Genomic DNA, 23,097 nt, shown 5'->3' with positions numbered 1-23,097 from the left:
ATCTTCCTTAAAGAAAGCAATGCGTTATGGCAATCAGTGAAATCAGTTTGACCATGGTTGGAGTTCCATTTAAACATAAGTCCTACACTTTTTGTTTTTGTTTTGTGGGTTATCAATTTACTGTTGTGGCCTCTTTGGAACCATTCCCAGTTTCCAAACATTTCAATTCAGATTACCATTCATTTTATCTGATGTGCACTTTTTCTAGAATTCTGAAAGCATTGCAGCTCTCCTTATACTTTGCTTCAGTGTCAAGTTCTAGAAATGATTTCATATAGTTTCATAAAATATTAATCTTCAAACCACTATACAATGTACAAAGAAGAAAAAAAGGATTGGCTGTATTACACTATCAAAAATAATGTATCAGTTGGACATGCCCACAATAATCATATAATGAACTAACAAAAAAGTTGGATTGCCTTAAATTTGACAAAATAAGACTTTCCTCACTCGTTTAACTAAAAAAATGTAGGGTTCTATGTATGTTTGCACTTTCATTTGCCTTACATAGATGTAAAATAAATGTAAAAACTTGGATGTAATTTGAATTGTTAGCTAAATATCTCTTCAGTTTGATAATTTCTACAATGTTAATATATTTTATATTATTGTAGTGCCACAAACCGATTTTATGAGGACCAAAGATAAATGACTATGTGTAGGCTGATGCTATATTTTGTAACTGTTTAATATTTGCATTATTTATTCAGCTTTTAAGAGCCTTTTACGTGTTTAAAAAAAAATGTGTGCAAAAATTAAGTACTTCCCTTCTCACTGAGGCCATGCAGCCCACCTTTTTATATCTGCTAAAATAACCCAACTGCCATGACAACCTATTACAGAGACACTTGTAATGTTTTATTCAGGAAACCATGAGTGCATGCGTGCATTTGTGAATGGACTAGAAAGGAGAAAGTCGTGAGCACAAGAGTGGGAAAGCTATAATGTAAAACAGTAAACAGCCTTATTAGGAAACATTTCACAGAAGCCACAGACAGAGACAGACATACTCAAAAACACACGCACGTGCACAGCTGCCCAACAAAGTCATGTCATCTCAGTGGTATGAGTATCCGAAAATCATTTCATCATCATATTTGCATAATTCTAATATTTTCAAGTTTATTCATTATTTTTTCCCCTTATTAAACATGTTTTACACAAAGAATTAAATGTTTTTTTTTTTTTTTTTTTTTACCTTTAATAAAGATAATGATGACATTATTTAAGATAATGAGAATAAAAGCTAATAATGGTCTAATAATTTCATGTAAGAATTTTTATTTATTTATTTATTTTTTATGCCCGGTAGCCTTTTGACACAGTTTTGGTTTTGTATCACATGGGCAACCTTGTTTATCTCTCTCTTTCTCTCTCTCTCTCTCTCTCTATTTATCTATCTATCTCACTCTTTTAAACTTAAACCCACACTTGTACAAACACAAAAACGTGTTTAAAGACAGGAGACATGGAGCATGGTGCTATTTTTTCCCACCCTCACAAGAGTGGTGGAAAACACTTCTATCCTCATTTGACCATTCACACAAACAAAAACACAAGCTCTTGAAAACACGTGGAATAAGTGGTTACAAAAAAAAAAAAAGAGTCTGCTGGAGTAAGTTACTGAAATTAAACTTTACTTTTCAAGATTAGAACCAAGGAACACATGCATGAATAAATGTGTTTGCACTCAAAACTGAACACGTGGCCTTCATAATTAAACAAACACTGTAGGACAATGAACAAAAAACAAAGGTGTAGCTGTATATTATGGGGAAGAATAACAGTTTATCACCAGTCATGTTCACAGTGATTAAAAAACAGTGAATAAATAAATGTAAAGTTACTGTGGTATATAACCTGTAATGGATTCCTTCATAAGTTTTTTGAAAACACTTTATTATCTCACTTATTTGACTAAAAATGTAAGACGTGCATCCATTTTCTTCTTATTTATTTCTCCATATTTTTACACATCCGGCAATAGAGATTACTGTGCTTTAGATGACAAATATGGTTAGAAATATGGTTTATGTGTAATATACATTTATCAGGGTCAAACTTATTTTAACAAATATTTAAAAAATATAGCATCTGATATGGTAAGTTATATGGTTAGTAATATGTTAGTAATCTGTCTCTCAGATAATTTATATTTGCCACTCATACAACAACAAAAATAAACCCTTAAATATTTAGGAATAGGAATAAGACATTATTAAGTCCCTATATAGTTATACAGAGAGTTTTATGCTTTCAAATGCTGGCCAATGTCAAAATAATCCAACAAACAAATTAAATCATCAGCATTTTTAAATTAAACAACACCAAAATAAATGTTACATTCAGTGTCTACATTTGAATGGCATGTTTTCAAGTTCAGTGCTACTAAAATTAAATAATAAACATGAAAACAATACAATAAAATGTATACAATAAAAAATACATTCAAGCTAGCAATAATACTTATACGACAAAACGCTACAATATTGATTAAATCATTTACAAAAAAAAATAAAAATAAAAAATCACTTAATTTCTGTACAAATAAAGTTTTTCACAGCGCGCACGCTTGAGTCCGGCGATACTTCGTTGTGTTTGGTCAGAATTTAAATCGCGTCAGCCAATCAGCGGCGGCGATAACGAATCGAGCACAATTCAAAAAGTAGCAGCGACTCGTTGCATTCACATCCGAGGAGTGGGCCGACACACTTCAACTATGCCCGTTTAATTTCTGTCTTATCAATAAAACTGGACAGATGCATGGTTCAGGCCGGTGAATATAACGCATTTAGATTAGATATTCACTTGATTGTTTTTCTAGTTTGTTGGAATTATTATTCGAATGTAGTTTTCGATGGTTTGCTGCGGATGTGGACGATTGGCGAGTTGTATGAAGTTTCGGGATAAAGGAACGACTGCGTTTTAAATTCGCCTGACTTATTTATTTTTCAGGACCCTTTTTGTACTTTAATCGACTGCAAAATTTGCAAGGATGAGCGCTGGAATTGCAAAGGCGGCGAAGCCATCGACTCACGTCGACCCCAAATCGGCGCCGCTGAAAGAGATCCCTGATATTTTAGTGGATCCCAGAACCATGAAGCGATACATGCGAGGTCGCTTTCTCGGGAAAGGAGGGTTTGCTAAATGCTACGAAATTACAGATATGGACACAAAGGAAGTTTTCGCTGGGAAAGTTGTGCCGAAATCGATGCTACTGAAGCCACACCAGAAGGAGAAAATGAGCACGGAAATCGCCATTCACAAAAGTCTCGATAACCCGCATGTAGTTGGGTTTCACGGGTTTTTCGAAGACGACGACTTCGTGTATGTGGTATTGGAGATTTGTCGGAGAAGGGTAAGAATAATGCTGACGAGCAGGACATGTAAAAACAGACCGTCAACGGTCGGAATTCCTGTCATTAGCTTCTATTCCACTACAGTGTCTTAAGTTTACTTCATTAAACTATTTAATTATAGTAAAATATGTAAATTAGCATAGTCGGCTTAGAGCTTTGTTTAATACTGTGAAATATAATTTTTTTAAGCTGACAGGTTCTACATTCTCCGTGGACGCCACTAGTGGATTTTAAACTGGAGGATGTGACGTCAGTAGATTTTGTGTCTCGGAGATGTTGCGTCTAAAAAAAAAAAAAAACTCCAGTCAGACAAAGCTGAAAGGTGTTTTTTTTTTTTTTTTTTTTTTTTTTTTTCTTTCTTGTGTAAATGTGCGTTTTAATATCATTTTTTAAAATCTGTATATTTTACATTTGGTTTCCTGTCAGAGTTTATGTGTGGAATGAGCATTAATAACTACTTCGGTGGAAAGGCGCGTTGAATAAAAAGCGACTGAATTATTAATTGCTTATCAGAAATCGTTGTTTATGGGTCCTGTTTGAATTCAGTATTAATCATGATTTGGATCCAGTACTAATGGGATCAAATAAGAATCCTCTCATATCTTTATAGATATGGTACATTTGTGATAAACTGACAAATAAGGATGACCGGAATAGCCTGCCCTAGTTCGTCCAAAAATGAAAATTGTCTCATTTACTCACCCTCATGCCACCCCAAATGTATATGACTTTCTGTCTTCTGCAGAACATAAATGAATATTTTTGATTATTGAGGGTGAGTAAATGATGAGAATTTTTATTTTTGGGTAAATTATGCCTTTAAGGTTTATCCACTAGATCTATTTATTTATTTGGGATTGGTTCAAAATATGGACAGAAATTTCAGTAGGATTTTGTTTTTCTTTAACTGTGCAATTAAATTGTTTTTAGTTACCTCCTGCTCTACATTTGATGCTTTGTGCTGATTATTTCTTTCCTTTTAGTCTCTCCTTGAGTTGCACAAGCGAAGAAAGGCTGTGACGGAGCCTGAGGCCAGATACTTTATGCGCCAGACGGTCCAAGGTTGCCAGTACTTGCACAACAACAGGGTCATTCACCGTGATCTCAAACTTGGCAATCTGTTCCTCAATGATGACATGGATGTGAAGATTGGTAAGCAAATACTGATCGTTCCATACACATTATTTATGTGCTTCTAATCTGACATTTTCAACATAATGGGCATCATTTCTCCTTTTGTCATCTCTTTAGGTGACTTTGGTTTGGCCACTAAGATTGAGTTTGATGGCGAGAGAAAGAAAACCCTATGTGGCACTCCAAACTACATCGCCCCAGAGGTGCTCTGCAAGAAGGGCCATAGTTTTGAGGTGGATGTATGGTCACTGGGATGCATTCTGTGAGTCCATTGTTTAATGACTGAATTGATGAAAGATTTTTGTCAAAGAAATAGTTCACTCAAATTAAAATTCTCATTTACGCACCCTCACGCCATCCCAGATGTATATGACATTCTTTCTTCTGCAGAACACAAAAGATTTTTAGAAGAATAGTTCAGCTATGTAGGTCCATGCAAGTGAATGGTGACCAAAACATTGATGCTCCAAAGAGCGCATAAAAGTAACCCATACGACTCGACTGGTTAAATTCATGTCTTCTGGTTTCAGGTGAGAACAGACTAAAATTGAACTCCTTTCTTACTATTAATCTTGACATCAGTAGTTTTCTTGGTGATCATGATTTCAAGCTTTATTACACTTCCTAGCACTATCTAGCCCTCTGTGCATGCGTCAAGCACTAGGAAGTGTAATCAAACTTGAAATCATGATCTTGCCTAAAGACTGTAACCGTAAGATGTACAGTGAAAAAGGAGTTACAAATTATGCTGCCTTTTATGTGATTTTTATCTTCAAAGTTTTGGTCACTGTTCACTTGCATTGTGTGGACCTACAATACAGAGCTGAGATATTCTTCTAAAGATCTTTGTGTTCTGCAGAGGAAAATCATACACATCTGGGATGGCATGAAGGTGAGTAAATGAGACCATTTTTGGGTGAACTATTCCTTGAAAGTAATAGTTCTTTAAAAATGAAAATGGTCATTTACTCACCCTCATGTTGTTCCAAACTCGTGTGACTGACTAATCTTCAAAGAATGTTCATGCTGCTTTTTTCCATACAGCAAAAACATACAGTGACAGCACGTTCAAAGTAGTCCATACAAAGTCTTCTGAAGCCATGCTATAGCTTTTGTGTGAGGAACAACCCACAATGTTGTTGAATCCTGAATCTTCCCCTCTGGCTTAGCTTTCAAATTTAGTCACGCTTGAGCATATTTGAATTTGATGTGAAGACGCATTGTGGCAAATTTTAGGCCAGTGATGCCAGGTGGCATTAGTTCTCATGTGGCTCGTAACCAATTGAATTGTGCCAAGTCTGAATGTTTTGCAAAATGGAAGAAAATTACACTGGCTTGGAACAACATGGGTGAGTATGATTTTTCAGTTTTGAGTAAAATATCCCTTTAAACTTGGCCTGGTCTAAGGGGGGGGCATTGGCTCCATAGGTTTTCCTCCCTAAATTAGATTTTTCAGTTGATTCAATATATGATTGCTGACAGTGACATTGTCATTCAGATATACATTACTGGTTGGAAAACCTCCATTTGAGACATCCTGTCTGAAGGAGACTTACATCAAAATCAAGAAGAATGACTACGCAATCCCTAGGGTAAGTACCTCTGCTACTAGTGTACTAGGTGAATGTGTGTTTTTGTGAAATGCAGCTAATGCTAAATTTAAATGACTTTGGTGTTAAACATCACTTTTTTTGTAGCATATTAATCCAGTTGCTGCTGCTCTGATTCGGCGAATGCTGCACGCTGACCCCACACTTAGACCTTCTGTGGCCGAGCTGTTGACGGATGAGTTTTTCACTTCTGGATACGCTCCAATACGATTGCCCACTTCCTGTCTCACTGTACCTCCCAGGTTCTCCATTGCCCCCACCAGCCTGGATCCTGCCCTTCTTCGCAAACCCCTCTCATCACTGAATAAAGGTAAATGTGTGGAAAAATTCTGACTTGAGATGTTGCTTGGTATAATTTTGGAATGCTTTTTGAAGAACTAATCTGTGTGTGTGTGTGTTATAGGAACAGACAGTCCTATTGAGAAAATGGGGAAAATGGAGCAGCCACAAAGTGAAGATATGCAGCAAAGGTGAGTGCCTTTTGTAAACTTGACAGGAAATTAAAATGGACCCTTATTACTTAAAGGAATAGTTCACTCAAAAATGAAAATTCTCTCATCCCTCATGCCATCCAAGGTGTATGACTGTCTGTCTTAAGCAGAACACAGATGATTTTTTTGAAGAATATTTCAGCTGTGTAGGTCCATAAAATGCAAGTGAATGGGTGCCAACTTGTTGAAGCTCAAAAAATTATATATAGCCACAATAAAATAATCCATACGATTCCAGTGGTGTAATTAATGTCTTCTGAAGCGAAACGCTAGGTGTAAGAAATAGATATTTAAAAGGGTTTTGATTACTAAAAAAATTTAGCTCCTGACCAGCTTGAGATTTGTTTGTTGATGAGGGTGGAGTTCAAACTGCCTCTCACGTAACGTAAGTGCATAAGCCTCCTCTGCGTAGCTATTCATACGTAGATCTCTTAGCAGGTGTTTCTATGGGCCACTGTACTTTTTCAACACAAGGATTTTATGCAGCGGTCTGAGCAAGGAGCTCAATATGAGGCATCTCCTCCACTCCCTCACTTGCATTCAAACCAAATCAACAGCTCTCCTTGTTCACCATTCCAAGATGGTGCCACAATTGACTTATACAAACCAGCTGAATGAGGCATCTATGTATGAATCTCTATTCTCCTCTGTTGTAAACAACACTGCTTCCATTGTTACGTTTACATTTCACGTGTCAGTTCTCGCATAAACTTGCCAACACGCTTGACCTCGACCCTTGTGAATTTTTAGTTAAATTAGTTTTAAATATTGATCCATTTCTTACACACACCTAGAGTTTCGCTTCAGAAAACATTATTTAATCCACTGGAGTCATATGGATTACTTATGATGGCTATATGTGCTTTTTGGTGCTTCAAAAGTTTGGCACCCATTCACTTGCATTTTATAGACCTACAGAGCTATTCTAAAAATCTTCATTTGTGTTCTGAAGAAGAAAAAATCATACATCTGGGATGGCATGAGGTTGAGTAAATTATGAGAATTTTCATTTTTGGGTGAACTAATCCTTTAACTTAATATTCCTGGTGTTACTGTGATCAATTAGGTGTGCAATATTCCAAAAAAAGTGTTTCTTCGTTATCTTGAATCAAAATGTAATAACTTGCTCTCCCTTTAACTTTTCTGAATCATTGGAGGTGTCTGGTTAGACTTAATTTTATACTGTATACAGGGATGGATCTGAACAGCCTGACTGCCACCTGAGTGATATTCTGCAGCAACTGACTAGCCTCAATGCTGCCAGGCCATCTGAGAAAGACTTTATTAGACAAGGTAACAACACAAAAATGGTTTTATTTGGGAAGATGTCCGACCCATGTTGTATTGAAGTTGATGATCATGGATAAAATTTATAGAACAGCAGCATTTAAATGCAAAGCAGAAATCAAGTACTCCATGAATGCATAGTCACACAAAAGTACCAACAGCAAAATGGTAATGGTTTCTTCCCCCCCACCCCATGCAGAGGAAGCGGAGGACCCTGCTTGTATTCCTATCTTCTGGATTAGCAAATGGGTTGACTACTCTGACAAATATGGCCTTGGTAAGACTCTAGCTATGCTTCTATTCAAGTTACTAATTTATTTTGTGAAAAACCATAATATCGAGAGAAAAAAAAAAGCCATCCCATGTTCAAAAATACAAAATCATCAGTTCTAGAGAAATTGTAGCCACTTTGACTCTTATTAATAATACTCACGGTTCAGAGCACACAGACAAAACACTCAAGATGTCATCTCATGTCTGTGAGTGATGGTGTCACACAGTTCTAGGAGCACTGTGTGTGTCTTTATTGCGTCTATAAAGTGCAGATCTATAATATATTTTTTAAAAGTGTCAAACCTGCTCTTTGGCACAGTTCAGATTTGTATTCTATTTATTTGCTCTGTAAACTCTATGCAGGCTTTGTTTTTTCTAGACACTGTTATATCAGGATGACGAGCAACATTTCAGATATGATGATTGGTGCGCTGGTTAGTTCAGATATGAACGAGTTATTTAGTCACATGACTTTTTTTTTTTTTTTTTATGCGCATGTTGTATTTATAAATTCAATAGGAGTTTATTCTGGAAATGTGTTTCCATCACAGTTTACAAGCATTTCTTCTTATTGAATAAAAAGGCAGATGCTATTTGCACCTGGTGCAAATAATGGTATATGCTATATACACCCCCAGTGCAAATAGTGGCAGATATTTTCACCCCAACCCTGGTGCAAATTATGGTAGATACTAATTGCACCCTGGTGCACTTAGTGTCAGATGCTATATATTTATATACAACATGCAGTATATGGGCATCACTGCAGTGTGTTTGTGTTTACTTGGAGTCCCACAGACACACTACATTAACCCCTAACCTTAACCTTCCCTTAGAAAAAATAACCTTGGTTTTACTACAGTAACCATTGTTTCATGTGGGAACGAGTGCGATCGACAGACCCTGCCTCCGGATCAAACCTTTCTCTGCACTCCCCGACTTTCACCAAATCACTGCGATGAAATCAATCATATTCCTTTTTCTTTTATTTTAGCTAGTATTAATGGAAATATTAAGAGTGGAAACAGGAAATCTGATGGGGAAACAGACACACTATCTTTACACCCCACGCCACTGCAGCGACATCTGTTAGTTAGTTTGCCCTATATTTCTGTGGTCTATTGGGGTGCAAATAGCTGCCCTCTGTGGCAGATGCTATTTACACCGGGGTGCAAATAGACACTCCATATTCAGCCAGCATATACGTTAAAGAAAATTATAATAATTATTTGCGTTTTGGAGACTTTTTACATCTTGGTTTTTCCATCCAGCTGTTATGTGATATCCCAAAATGCGTATAAAATGTGGATGGAAACCCAGCTTACGAAAACACTGATGTACTGAATGTCAAAACAAAAGTTGGGTAGCTCATATCTGTGTGAAGATAATTGATTGTCAGAAACACAGTTGAGCATATTTAATTGGTCAACATGTATTGCTTAAATGGTGATACAGGGAAAACATTGCATGGAGATTGTTTCAGTTTGGTAGAACTAGTGCTGCAACAATGAATCGATTGTGTGCAAACGTGTATCAAAAATAATTCTGTATTTTCAGCTCAGCAGGATTATTTTTTTGGGGGGGGGGATTTTTCTCCCAATTTGGAATGCCCAATTCCCAATGTGCTCTAAGTCCTCGTGGTCGCATAGTGATTCGCCTCAGTCCTGGTGGCGGAGGACGAATCCCAGTTGCCTCCGCGTCTGAGACAGTCAACCCACGCATCTTATCACGTGGCTTGTTGAGCGCGTTGCCACGAAGACATAGCGCGTGTGGAGGCTTCACACCATCCACCGCGGCAACCACGCTCAATTCACCATGCGCCCCACCGAGAACAAACCACATTATAGCGACCATGAGGAGGTTACCCCATGTGACTCTACCCTCCCTAACAACCGGGCCCATTTTGGTTGCTTACGAGACCTGGCTGGAGTCACTCAGCACGCCCTGGGATTCGAACTAGCTAACTCCATGGGTGGTAGCCAGCGTATTTTACCACTGAGCTACCCAGGCCCCTAGCTCAGCAGGATTATTAATATTTCTATTCTGGTGTCACCATTGCCCTGAGCTGGGCTGATTTTAAGTCCCGCTCAATTCATGATGGATCATTTTTCACTTCGGTGAATAGCTTTAGATGTAAATGAATGGAACTGTTTTGTATATATCTAAAAAGTAATAAAACGTTCAAACTTAACCTTATCTTGATTCAGGCTTTGTTTATATTATTGTGAGTATCGAATTTTAAGATGAGTTAATCATTACGCTCTTATGTTTTTTTTCTTTTTTTTTTTTTTAATAAAATTCAGGAAATCAAATGTAGCTTTTTTTTTATCCGAGTGATCGATTATCAAAATAATCATTAGTTGCAGCACTAGGAAGAACGGGAGATTGAAGGAGTAGTTAATGTGTGGCTGAAATTAAACAAGTGTGAACTTAAGCTGTTGAATCCATTGTCAGGAAGTTTTGTTTTCCTTAAGCATTGACCAAGCCATCAAAGAGCTTTTAATTGCCTGACTAGTATTATTCTGAATATAATATTGAGAAATTATGGCAAAAAAATGTGTTGTAATGCCCCTTCATAGGTTATCAGCTGTGTGATAACAGTGTAGGAGTTCTGTTCAACGATTCCACACGTTTGATCATGTACACTGATGGTGACAGTCTGCAGTACATTGACCGTAACTCGGCAGAATCCTACCTCAGCGTGCGCTCATACCCCTCTGCTCTCTCCAAAAAGGTGAGTGAGTTCTGTGTGTGGGACAAATCCATATGATATACTCATGGTCACAATTGTACATCTACTTTAGGTTTTTAACGTCATTGGTTTTCTGATATTAAATGTCTTTATTTTTTTTGTTCTGTTTAGATTACACTCCTCAAATATTTCAGGAATTACATGAGTGAGCACTTGCTGAAGGCTGGGGCAAACATAACACCCCGGGATGGAGATGAGCTGACCCGGTTGCCATACCTGCGTCACTGGTTTCGCACAAAGAGCGCCATCGTGCTACATCTCAGCAACGGAACTGTACAGATAAACTTCTTCCAGGTGAGAAATCAACATGTTGTAACTTATAGGTTACATCAAAATGTACCATGACACCCAGAACCGAGAGAAATAATGTTGACAACTTGTTTTTGTCAGATGGCTGTTTCTACTCTTTCTAGTAGCGCATAATTGAGCTCAGCTTTGTCCCAAGGGCAAGGTCAGGACTAGGAGCCGTTCTTATGTTGGGAGGCTTCTCAAATTGCATGTGTTCAAAAACAGCTAGATGCAGTTCATTGGAATGGAACAAGAAAGCATTTGGTATCGTAGGGGTTTACCAACTAAGGTGGTGGAAAAGGCGTATAACAGATTAATCGGCCGATTAATTTTTCAAATTGATTTATACAATTTTCTTATTTTTTCCTTAAGCTACAAGAGTCCAAGATGAACATTATCCTAGATGTAGTTTATCATGCAACCATAATACCCAAAATTAACCATAAAAAAATGAAGATTTGGTGCATAATGTAGGGCTTTTATCAATAAACAAGCCCAGAATACACATACAATTTTGGTTTGCTTATTTTGAAATGACAAAGACTTTCCTTTGTTTCAATGCTCTATATTTAAGTATTTACCTAATTTAGCCTTGATAACCTATTTTCTTACAAGGATTTTGTATAAACAATGTGTGAGAATATATATACACACATACAGTTGTGCTCAGAAGTTTGCATACCCTTAGAGAATTGGTAATATATGTACCATTTTTAAAGAAAACATGAGTGAGCAGACAAAACACATTTATTTCTTATGGGATTCGTATTCAACTGTAGGTTATAACAGAATGGCACAGTCATAAAACAAAACATGGCAACAAAGAAAAAAAATGAAATGACCCCTGTTCAAAAGTCTGCATACCCTTAGTTCTTAATACTGTGTATTGCCTCCTTTAGCATCAATGACAGCGTGCAGTCTTTTGTAATAGTTGTCTATGAGGCCCCAAATTCTTGCAGGTGGTATAGTTGCCCATTCGTCTTGGCAAAATGCCTCCAGGTCATGCAAAGTCTTTGGTCGTCTTGCATGAACCGCACGTTTAAGAATTCCCTAGAGTGGCTCGATGATATTAAGGTCAGGAGACTGTAATGGCCACTCCAGAACCTTCACTTTTTTTCTGCTGTAACCACTGGAGGGTCAACTTGGCCTTGTACTTAGGGTCATTGTCATGCTGGAAAGTCCAAGAGCGTCCCATGCACAGCTTTCTTGCAGAAGAATGCAAATTGTCTGCCAGTATTTTCTGATAACATGCTGCATTCATCTTGCCATCAATTTTCACAAGATTCCCCATGCCTTTAGAGCTCACACACCCCCAAAACATCAGTGTGCCACCACTATGCTTCACAGTGGGGATGGTATTCTTTTCACTATAGGCCTTGTTGACCCCTCTCCAAACAAAACTCTATTTTGGTCTCATCACTCCAAATTACAGTGTGCCAGAAGCTGTGAGGCATGTCAAGGTGAATTTTCTCCCCTTTTCTGCCCAATTTCCAATGCGCTCTATGTCCTCGTGGTGGCGTAGTGACTCACCTCAATCCGGGTGGTGGAGGATGAATCTTAGTCGCGTCTGAGACAGTCAATCCGCACATCACGTGGCTTGTTGAGCGCTTTACCGTGGAGACCAAGCACATGTGGAGGCTCACGTTATTTTTTGCGGCATCCACGCACAACTCGCCACGTGCCCCATTGAGAGCAAGAACCACATTATAGCGACCACGAGGAGGTTAACCCTACGTGACTACCCACCCTAGCAACCGGGCCAATTGGTTGCTTAGGAAGCCTGACGTGAGTCACTCAGCATGCCCTGGATTTGAACTTGCGACTCAAGGTGTGGTAGTCAGCGTCTTTACTTGCTGAGCTACCAGGGCCCCCGGTAAAACTGATAGTTGAACTTCTTTAACTTGACACATTATTACATTTTAACCTGACATGGTGTTAAAAACAAACAAAATATTTGTGCTGATGGAGCAAGGTAAAAAGGCCCCATGGAAGATTTCTGTTAGAATGGGTGTATTCATGGCCCAATGCATAAGATTTGGAGTTTTGTGACTTGGGATCTCAGATTTTGAAGGCAAAGGCTAGGAAATGCTTCATTTTTCTGCATGCTGTTACGTCTCATGAATGGTCAGACGTTCTAGCCTTTCAAAGTATACTCCATTGACCGTATGGGCATGTTTGATGCATGCGTACTATGACTGTTTTGTGGTAATCTTTAGTACAGTTGACACCAGGCACATGTGCAGACTACGTGCACAAAAGCATACAAGTATGCGAGGCTACAAAAACTGGGCTGCATGTGGACAGTTTGCATGGACTATTGATGACGATCTGCGTCATGCACACTGTTAAAGATGTAGTGGCATGCAGAAAACCGAAGTTTGCCTTATGTTTGGCAGCTTTAAACACCTTAATTTTGTGTCTATCTTCCGACCGATAATATTGATGATTCTTTTTCATAGATGTTAATACAAATCTGTCCAATAAAACGAATGACGATGTCTCTGCCCCATCATGTGACATTGACTAGCAATAGCAAGTAGCATTGGACTTTGTCATACATTGTAAAGACTATTGTCATTTTTGTGCCCTGCAGGATCACACCAAGCTTATTTTGTGTCCTCTGATGGGAGCAATAACGTACATCAACGAGAAGCGAGAGTTCTGTACCTATAAAATCACCCTGATCGAGGAGTTTGGCTGCTGCAAAGAGCTGGCCAGCCGTTTGCGCTACGCTCGTAATATGGTGGAGAAGCTCATGGCCTGCAAAAGCACTGCTACAGCCACTACATCCACACGCTAACCCAAATCACATGGCTTTATGAGGTCGCCATTGACTCTGATCTTCCTCGCTCGAGTCTGAGGGCCTTTTAAATATTTCAAAACTTGTACAGTTTTCTGGGTTTTACACCGTGAATTCTTCCTCCTCCTGAATCTTTTGTTTACTCTTCACTATCACTTGTTTGTATGGATTGGAAAGTTTGTGACCATGCAAGCTATCAATATCATGTGAATGCTCTTTGTACATGTTTTAATGTTTTAGAACTTATCTGTTTAACTTTTCACTGTTCTTTGTATAAAAGCTTTTGGACATAAATATTTTAATTTCTAAGAGTATAATTGAAATAAGTTGGTATTTCAGATTATTAAAGATATTATTATTCTTTTTTTTTTTGTTTTTTAGAATATTCAATGTTAGGCTGTTGATAAATGAGTTTAATTAAAATATTAATGTTTTGAAACCCCACAGTTTAAGTGTTTCAACCAGGCCACCATTGTTAATGTTTGCAATTAATAAAGTGACATGGGGCTTTGAAGAAATATTCTGGGTTAAATAGGTCTACAATTTGTGCTACATCTACAGCATGCTGTTGATTACCGCAGAAAATCAATTTAGACTTGTCTCTCAGTCAGTTAGAACAATTACAGTTATTACCTTTTCTGAAATCTTCACTACTACTAGTATCATGTGAATGGCGCAGGATTTACCAGCTTTACGAGGTCATGGCAGGAGTTGGAAAATTTGAACTTTTGTTATAATGACTTTACACAGACAAGGTTAGTAAGCACTTTTTTTTTTTTTTTTTTTTTTGTATCAACATCGTATCAAAGACAAAATGGTTTACATTTTGGCACATTAAATGTCACAAAAGCATGTTCCACAAGCATGATTGTAAAATGAAATGTTGACTGGTTTGGGTGCACAGCGTGAGGGTTATCACAAAGATAGTTTTACTTAACTGGAGCACATTTTATGCATGTCATTTTGGACTTGCACTGACAGGGCCGTAGATGCAGCATCAGTCAAATGCAATAGTTTTAAGTTACTAATGCCATTGCAGAAATTCACTATTCATGGTAAGCAATGAATACATTAAACCATAAGTGAAAGTGTCCAATAACAGTGCGATTACTGAGATTAAGCAAGTAATATTTGTTATAGTCATGTGATCCTAACATGGCAACCTCCATGAGGGGACCCTTTCCATGTAGAATAAAACAGCTTTAATAAGGTTACTGGTATGACTGGAGTCTTCATCTCGTGGGAGTGGTAATTATTTTTATACATGTTTCAAATATACAATTAATTTCTGTATGATTATAACTTTTTAAATGAGGAAACAAATACTGAGTACACCTTTAAGTACTTGTTTCATTAGATGTACAAACGAAGTGTCATTGAAATGTGTCCACTTAGGTATAACTTAAATGTTCATTTACACTGCCACTAAATGCAATGCAAAGATTTTGTGAAATGTGCTTTTGAACTGCCATTTGCTGTTGTCACTTATCAAGACCAAATGCTTTGATCAGTATGAGTGAAGCTGGCAACCACAAGACAGAAGAATAATTAAAAACTTGAATTCAATGCATTTTTCAATGAAAGCATACTGTAACATTATTGTAGTCTCTCTGTATATGTTTTATATAAATGAAGCAGTGGTGATCAATGAACTGGCTGAGAACTATATGCAATTATAAAGAAGAAAGATAACTACTAATGTCTGAAGAGGTAAATAACAGACATTCTTCAAGGTTTAATGTAGAAGCCAGACTGAAAATATTTAAAGGGATAGTTCACCCAAAAATTACAATTATCTCATACTTTACTCATCCTCATGCCATCCCAGATGTGTATTGACTTTCTTTTTTTTTTTCTGCTAAACACAGATTTTAGAAGAACATTTCTGCTCTATATGTCCTCACAATACACGTGGGAACCTAAATTTTAAAGCTCAAAAAAGCTAAAGACTCTGACGGTTACCCCATGTGACTCTACCCTCCCTAGGAACTGGGCCAACTGGTTGCTTAGAAGACCTGCCTGGAGTCACTCAGCACGCCCTGGATTCGAACTCGCAACTCCAGCCAGGTCTCATAAGCAACCAATTGGCTCTGTTGCTAGGGAGGGTAGAGTCACATGGGGTAACCTCCTTGTGGTTGCTATAATGTGGTTCGCTCTCGGGGGGGTGCGTGGTGAGTTGTGCGTGGATGCCGCAAAGAATAGCGTGAGCCTCCACACGCGCTATGTCTCTGCGGTAATGCGCTCAACAAGCCACGTGATGAGATGCGTGGATTGATGGTCTCAGACGCGGAGGCAACTGAGATTCGTCCTCCACCATCCAGATTGAGTCACTTCACCACCATGAGGACTTAGAGCGCATTGGGAATTGGACATTCCAAATTGGGGAAATAAAGTGGAGAAAATACTCCACATGACTCCAGTGGTTAAATCCATATCTTCAGAAGTGATATGATAGGTGTGGGTGAGAAACAGATCAATATTTATGTCCTTTTTTTCTATAAATTCTTCTCCCTGCACAGTAGGCGGAGATATGCATGAAAAATGTGAATTTTGGGTAAACTATTCCTTTAAGTAGTATATTTTTCACAACGATGTAAAGTAGTTGACCAGTGACACCCTGTTCTCAATATATAATTTATATGTGAACAAACAGAATTGTGATACTTCAACAGATAGTTTAAATAGCACAGAAGTTTTGGTAAAACATAATCAGTATACATTATATAAATACAAAGGCACTTGTATTTCCTTGGTATTTTTGTGGCAAAAATCCGTAACACTTAATTTATAAAAAACAAATACTGAGTGATGTTAAATGCTTCAAAACTGTGCAATATAGGCATTCTTTAGGTAACAATCATTTTTTGTATGTAGCAGGCTCTAGGGAATACTTAGGGAACTGCCATTGTTATCGAAATTATAATGTATAACACCACATTTTTGTTTTAAAGCTATAACACTCAGAGATAAGGATGAAATGTCAATGCCTAATGGACTAATAAATTCATAAAAGTAGCATGGAGCTGAAATAAAAACCACACAAAGTAAAAAAAAAAAAAAAAAAATCTGAATGTTGCACTTCTGAGCTCATTCAATTATCTTCAGACTTGAATTTTTTCCATTATTTAGTCACAGTTTATCTGATCCAAACAAATACCTATAAGTGCACACTTGGTTTTCAATATGACTCAAATAACAGAATATTCTTGGTTTATAATCTTCCACAATTTTGTGCTGATTTTTATAGCTCTACAGGGTGTAACATAGCTTTGAAGTAAGCATTTCCTGAATATAAAAATATTAATAACGGTTTGGTAATCTGACCTAAGATCTGTTCTTCAAACATTATCTGAGCCTCTATAAAAGCAAAGGCATAAAATATCTTGTGTATTATAGTTAAAATTATCTTAGTAAGTCTAGCGGGGAACCTGAATTTGAAAGAGTCAGATGTTCTGGAGATGCCACCAAAGTAGTCAGTAGTACTCTGCAAAAGTGTTCACAGCTCTGAAATCCAGAATTATAAATGTTCAATCTAGTCCTCAAAATTTTCCATGACTCAATTTTCCCAATCCAGTCCAGTGTAAGAACAAATCAAGTCATTTTTATTTGTATAGTGCTTTCCACGACACACATCGTTTCGAAGCAGCTTTACAGAAAATCATGCATTAACAGAAAATGAAACTGTAATATCTATAAAGTCATCAATGTGTAGTTTAAATATGACTAAATTTTGTATAAAAATAAATAATTAAATTATAATTGTATTTAGAACCCCAGTGCACATGCTGAAGGCGACTGGCAAGGAACACAAAACTCCATAAGATGTTGGTTAATGGAGAAAAATAACCTTGGGAGAAACCAGGATCACTGTGGGGGGCCAGTTCCCCTCTGGCTAACAGCATGAATATAATGTCAATATTACTTATTTATGTGCAGTGCAAGTCATGGTTTAAAATGAGTAAACTAAGTGTTAAGGGCCAGTGTTTAAACAAAGATTTTGTATGAACTGTAAGATTAATGACTAATGTCTTTGAAGTTCATTAACTGCATTAGTTCACATAGATGCATTGTCCTTTGTTAGTTGGCTGATGAAGGCTTTTGTTGGCAATTCATTGATAGTCTATGTATTCAATTTTAAGAGTGCAATCCATCATTAGACTAAGTTGATGCAGGCAGAGATGAGTGAGGTGCATCGCAGTTCAACCGGCCGGTCATTTCGGTGAGGTCTATTCAAAATCCAAGGTTCTGGCAATGGCATATGAAGTATCCCATGTCGTATGGTTGGAGTTGGCATCAGTTCATCCTCTGAAGTCCATCGTAATAGACTGAAATCTGGTTGCCACCAGCTGCATTTAGACGTCATCACTCAGAACAAACAAGCATGAGTCTGTGGAGATGTTGCAGGTGTTTAGTGGTGGTAGTAGGGATGAAACAGTCTCTCTGGGGCACAGATGCTAAGTGCTGAATGTGTGTGTAGCAGTAACCGTGGGAAACGGGAGGTAAAATACACCACAAAGCCGTCAGGGACTTCACCGAGAGCTGTTTGAACCTCTGGAGGGAGTTCATGGTAATGATGTTTCTGTTAAAAAAACATAAACGGAGACAATGTATTTTGCTGTGATTACTGACAGATTCACACCCTCATGTTGCTCCTGTATGACTTTAATTCTTTCGTGGAAGACAAAATGTGATGTTAGGCAGAATGTTAGACTCTGACAGCCACAGTCACCATTCACTTTCATGTCCAGAAAAAAAGATGCAATGAAAGTGAATGGTGACTGCGGCTGTCTAAGTCAATATTTAAAGGAATAGTTAACCTAAAAATGAAAATTCTCCCATCAGTTACTCACCCTCATGCTATCCCAGTTGTGTATGTCTTTCTTCTGCTGAACACAAACAAAGATTTCTAAAGAATATCTCAGCTCTGTAGGTCCATACAATGCTCAAAAAAGCACATAAAGGCAGCACAAATGTAATCCATACAACTCCAGTGGTTAAATCCATGTCTTCTGACTAGATATGATAGGTGTGGGTGAAAAACAGATAATTATTTAAGTACTTTTTTACTATAAATTCCCCTTGCTGCCCAGTAGGTGGTGATATGCACTAAGAATGCAAATTGCCAAAAACAAAAGAAGAAGAACTCTTAGGAGAGAAGAGCACTTAGGAGGGCTGTTTTAATATTTGTAGTAAAAAATGACTTAAATATTGACCTGTTTCTCATCCACACCTATCGCTTCTGAAGACAGATTTAACCCCTGTAGTCGTTTGGATTAATTATACACTGCATTTATATATGCTTCTTGGAGCTACAAAGGTTTGGCCACCATTCACTTGCATTGTGAGGACCTACAGAGCTAAAATATTTTTCTAAAAATCATCTCTATTTGTGTTCTGCAGAAGAAAGAATGTCATACACATCTGGGATGGCATGAGGGTGAGTAAATGATGAGAGAATTTTCAGTTTTGGGTGAACTTTCCATTTAGTTTTTCAAGTTTAAGCACTTACTTTATTTCTCATTGCTCTTAATAGGTCTCTTACAGAGTTTCCTTTATATGTGCGAAATTTTCTTAGATCTGCCAGATGGGAAACATAAAACATTATATCAGGCATGTAAATTCTGTAGCTATGATAGGAAGATATTTAAAGGTGAAGTGTTCCATTTCTGTGCCACTAGTAATACCAAACACAATTGCAAAAATAACGATTATTTCCAAAACAGGTTTGTGAGTGTGAGTAATGAATTGTGTTTCCACTTAAATGTGAAGTCTGCCATTGTTTGGAGCAAAAACAGGTAGTCCCGCCTCAAACTTATGCCATTGTTTGAGCCAGAGGTTGACAAGTTAGACAGCTAAAACACACCAAGCAATGATCAACTGACCATTAAACTAAGAGGGGAAAGTATTTTAACATAAAACATACACACTTCACCTTTAAGATGAAACACTATTTATTACATTTAATCAAAAATCCATTATAAAAAAATCTTTATAATGGTAAATAACAGTGGTTGCATTGCTTACCAGCCTGTAATGGTGCTGATATGTGCATCCTCCAGTTAGTTCTTACTACAGATCTGCAGGAGGTCTCCAGGCGGACCACTACAGTGCTGTCTGCTGGCTCCTTCTCTATTCTGTCACTTACATCCTAAAGCCAAACAACACACATCACACCACAGTCAGATTCACTAAAACACTGCAAGCTAATTCTCTTTTAGCAGATCCTTTCATATGTGTCAATGAACACACATACACACCTGAAAGAACTGCAGCTGTTTCTCTGGGCTCCAGAAGAATGGATGTTTGAGGATGGACGCTGCTGAGGGGCGGATCTCTGGTTCTGCACTGATCATCCGCTCAATCAGATCTCTACCAATCACATCCTCTATAAACATTAAAACAACAATAAAACACATTAATAAATCTTATCAGCTTGGCTTATGAATATTAATAGGTGATGTAACATTACAATAACGCATTTATCAGGGGCGTAGAAACAGGATATTCAAAATATGCAACTCAGATTGGGGCACAAAGGGGGGGGTTTCACTAAATCCCAAAGGGGCCAGTCGGACAGCAAAACATTCAGTGGGTCGAACAATATGCATTTTTTAACAGCCAATATAATGCTGTTATGGGCATGGTATTAGTAAGTATTAGGGCTGTCGATTTAACACATTCATTTCGTGTGATTAATTAAATTAAAAAATAACATAACCTAACCCTAACCCTAAAACACAATTAATCATGCCCCCGACCTGTACGTTAATTCTGTAATATGAAATGTTCCTGCTATCGGAGCAATTCAGGCTTGATGTACCACCTTGATGCAGTAGGGGGCAGTCAGCGCTCCAACTGTACAAGCAACGCACATTGTCAACCAATGCAGAAGGATATAGCTGCGGGCGGAGCCCAGTCGTGGCATTCGTAACGGTATTCTCCCTCGTCAACGTTCACGGAAATACGCATGTAAACGCGTGAAGTGGGAGTAAACCATGCCCCCTCCGCCAGTCACCCCCTCACCCCCCGTCAGTTGGCTAGCAGGGCCCAGCGGAGGGGTAAGCACTGGGGCTCCGCAGTACCTTAATGCGGTCCTGACTAGGACTACAGTCAAGTAAGATGCTCATAGACCAACAATTAAAAATAGAGCACATAACTGGGTTATGTTTATTGATTTGGAAATAAAATTTGACTTTTAAAATTCTGTCGGAATAAAAACATTTTGTATTGTCTAAATGCTTTACTTATATGTTGCCACAATATATTTATGCAACATCATGTATTTGAATTGTCTGAATAATAATATTTATTATATACTATATTTATTATAAATTATTAATTTATAATAATAATTAAATTATTATTCTAAATGACATTTATTTGGGGGCCTTTCACAGTAAATATGGATGTGCGATTAATTGCGATTAATTTAATTAATTAATCGACACATCATTTAATTAATTAGATTAACAATTTGATTGATTGACAGCCCTAACAACAGTTCTGGTCCACTAATTTGATTGGACAAGTAGCGTTTCAAGAGCAGCACTGAATTATAGTAACTGCTCCTAGCCACTTGTCTGTGTTCAAGTGTATCGACCAGTGGTGATAATTTCTAAATGGCCAAATATCTACAAATGGATTGGCCTGGCCGATCAACCTACACAAGTGTTAAATGCTCTCAAATTTGCAAACCTACTTTTTGAGAAGTAATTGATGAAAAAAAACAATCAAATCGTAGGTTCTTTGATCTCCATGCTAGTTATTAAAGTATCTAAACAAATCAGACACTTATGAAATTAAAAACACATAGATGCGAGTACACACACCATGTATATCCTCCATAAAGTGGTTGAGGCTATAGTCTCCACATAGAATATTAGCCTGACGGTGCAGAGTGTCACCAAATGGATGCTGTCCTTTGGACGTCACATAATAAAACACACATCCTGCTGAGAATATGTCCACTGCACTTGTCTAAAGAAAGAAAAATAGACAAAGTTGTCAAATTTAGTACAAAACATTTGTGTATCAGGCTAATATACAGTACATAGTTTATATATGTACTGTACAGTTTGTATATATATATATATATATATATATATATATATATATATATATATATATATATATATACACACACACACACATATATTGTATATACTGTATATATACACACACACTAATGTGCAAAAGTCTTAAGCACATAAGATGTTTCACAAAAGCATTTGTCTTAAGATGGTTATTTATATCTTCAGCTTTAGTGTGTCAATAGGAAATATAAATGTTGGACTCCCAAACATTACTTTTGCAAATAGAAAAGAATAGAATAGAAGAACAGGGAGCCCTGCAACAGATGTCACTGACCCCACAAAGCCCCCCACTGAACATCGTGACAGTCTGAGATTACATAAAGCGACAGAAGCAATTGAGACAGCCTAAATAGGTAGAAGAACTGTGGTGAATTCTCCAAGAAGCTTGGAACATCCTATCTGCCAACAACCAAGAAAAACCGTGTCCAGGTGTACCTAGGAGAACTGGTGCTATTTTAAAGGCAAAGTTGGTCACACCGAATATTGATTTAGCTTTTTTATGTTTACTGGACTTTGTATTACATTAAGTGATAAATGAAAACTATTTATGTCATTATTTTTGAAGACATCCTCACTATGCAACATTTTTCACAAGTGCCTAAAACTTTTGCACAGTACTGTGTATATATATATATATATATATATATATATATATATATATATATATATATATATAGTAACATGTTTTTCATACAGGGTTTCCTTTTGAAGCATTTATGAGTAATTCTGGGGCAATCCAGCCTTCGGTTCCTGGTATTCCTGAGCGTAGGCTGAAACTATGGCGACCATCTGGAAGCTTCTTACACAAGCCGAAATCTGAGATCACTGCCCGGACTCGACCCAGTGCCCCCGGGAGAGAGAGCAAAATATTCCGTGGCTTTAAATCCCTGTGGACTGAGTCAGAGATTCAAGAGACATGAAGGGACGTCATGTAATTGATGATTACAACGGGTCGGTCTACACGCAGGCATATATGCCGTCACCATCCAGTTACTCAATAACAATGA

At 37.5% G+C, this 23,097-nt stretch overlaps 2 protein-coding genes across 2 annotated transcripts in view; one reads left to right on the top strand and one right to left on the bottom strand.

Annotated features, from left to right (window-relative positions):
• Window positions 1-2,680: 2,680 nt before the first annotated feature.
• LOC127445458 (serine/threonine-protein kinase PLK1-like) lies at window positions 2,681-15,558 on the top strand. Its single transcript, XM_051705548.1, has 11 exons — window positions 2,681-3,361; window positions 4,346-4,514; window positions 4,614-4,758; window positions 5,995-6,088; window positions 6,194-6,416; window positions 6,510-6,576; window positions 7,790-7,890; window positions 8,084-8,161; window positions 10,737-10,891; window positions 11,021-11,203; window positions 13,791-15,558. Exons 1-11 carry the CDS (start codon window positions 2,999-3,001, stop codon window positions 13,995-13,997), a joined length of 1,785 nt encoding a protein of 594 aa, XP_051561508.1. The 5' UTR covers window positions 2,681-2,998; the 3' UTR covers window positions 13,998-15,558.
• Window positions 15,559-16,650: 1,092 nt separating this feature from the next.
• LOC127445331 (serine/threonine-protein kinase/endoribonuclease IRE1-like) overlaps window positions 16,651-23,097 on the bottom strand; it is a 39,692-nt gene continuing 33,245 nt past the window's right edge. Inside the window, exons 17-22 of the mRNA XM_051705329.1 lie at window positions 22,785-22,984; window positions 21,827-21,974; window positions 20,255-20,382; window positions 20,022-20,145; window positions 19,507-19,574; window positions 16,651-18,576 (exon numbers count right to left, since the gene is read on the bottom strand). Of these exons, the coding sequence (XP_051561289.1) occupies window positions 18,406-18,576; window positions 19,507-19,574; window positions 20,022-20,145; window positions 20,255-20,382; window positions 21,827-21,974; window positions 22,785-22,984 (839 nt within the window). The 3' untranslated portion in view covers window positions 16,651-18,405. The remainder of the gene's footprint in view (window positions 18,577-19,506; window positions 19,575-20,021; window positions 20,146-20,254; window positions 20,383-21,826; window positions 21,975-22,784; window positions 22,985-23,097) is intronic.

The sequence above is a fragment of the Myxocyprinus asiaticus genome, chromosome 8 (genome assembly GCF_019703515.2).
Source record: "Myxocyprinus asiaticus isolate MX2 ecotype Aquarium Trade chromosome 8, UBuf_Myxa_2, whole genome shotgun sequence".
Classification (NCBI taxonomy): domain Eukaryota; kingdom Metazoa; phylum Chordata; class Actinopteri; order Cypriniformes; family Catostomidae; genus Myxocyprinus; species Myxocyprinus asiaticus.
The sequence above is the reverse complement of the archived record's forward strand: the minus strand, read 5'-3'. Positions and strand labels throughout refer to the sequence as shown.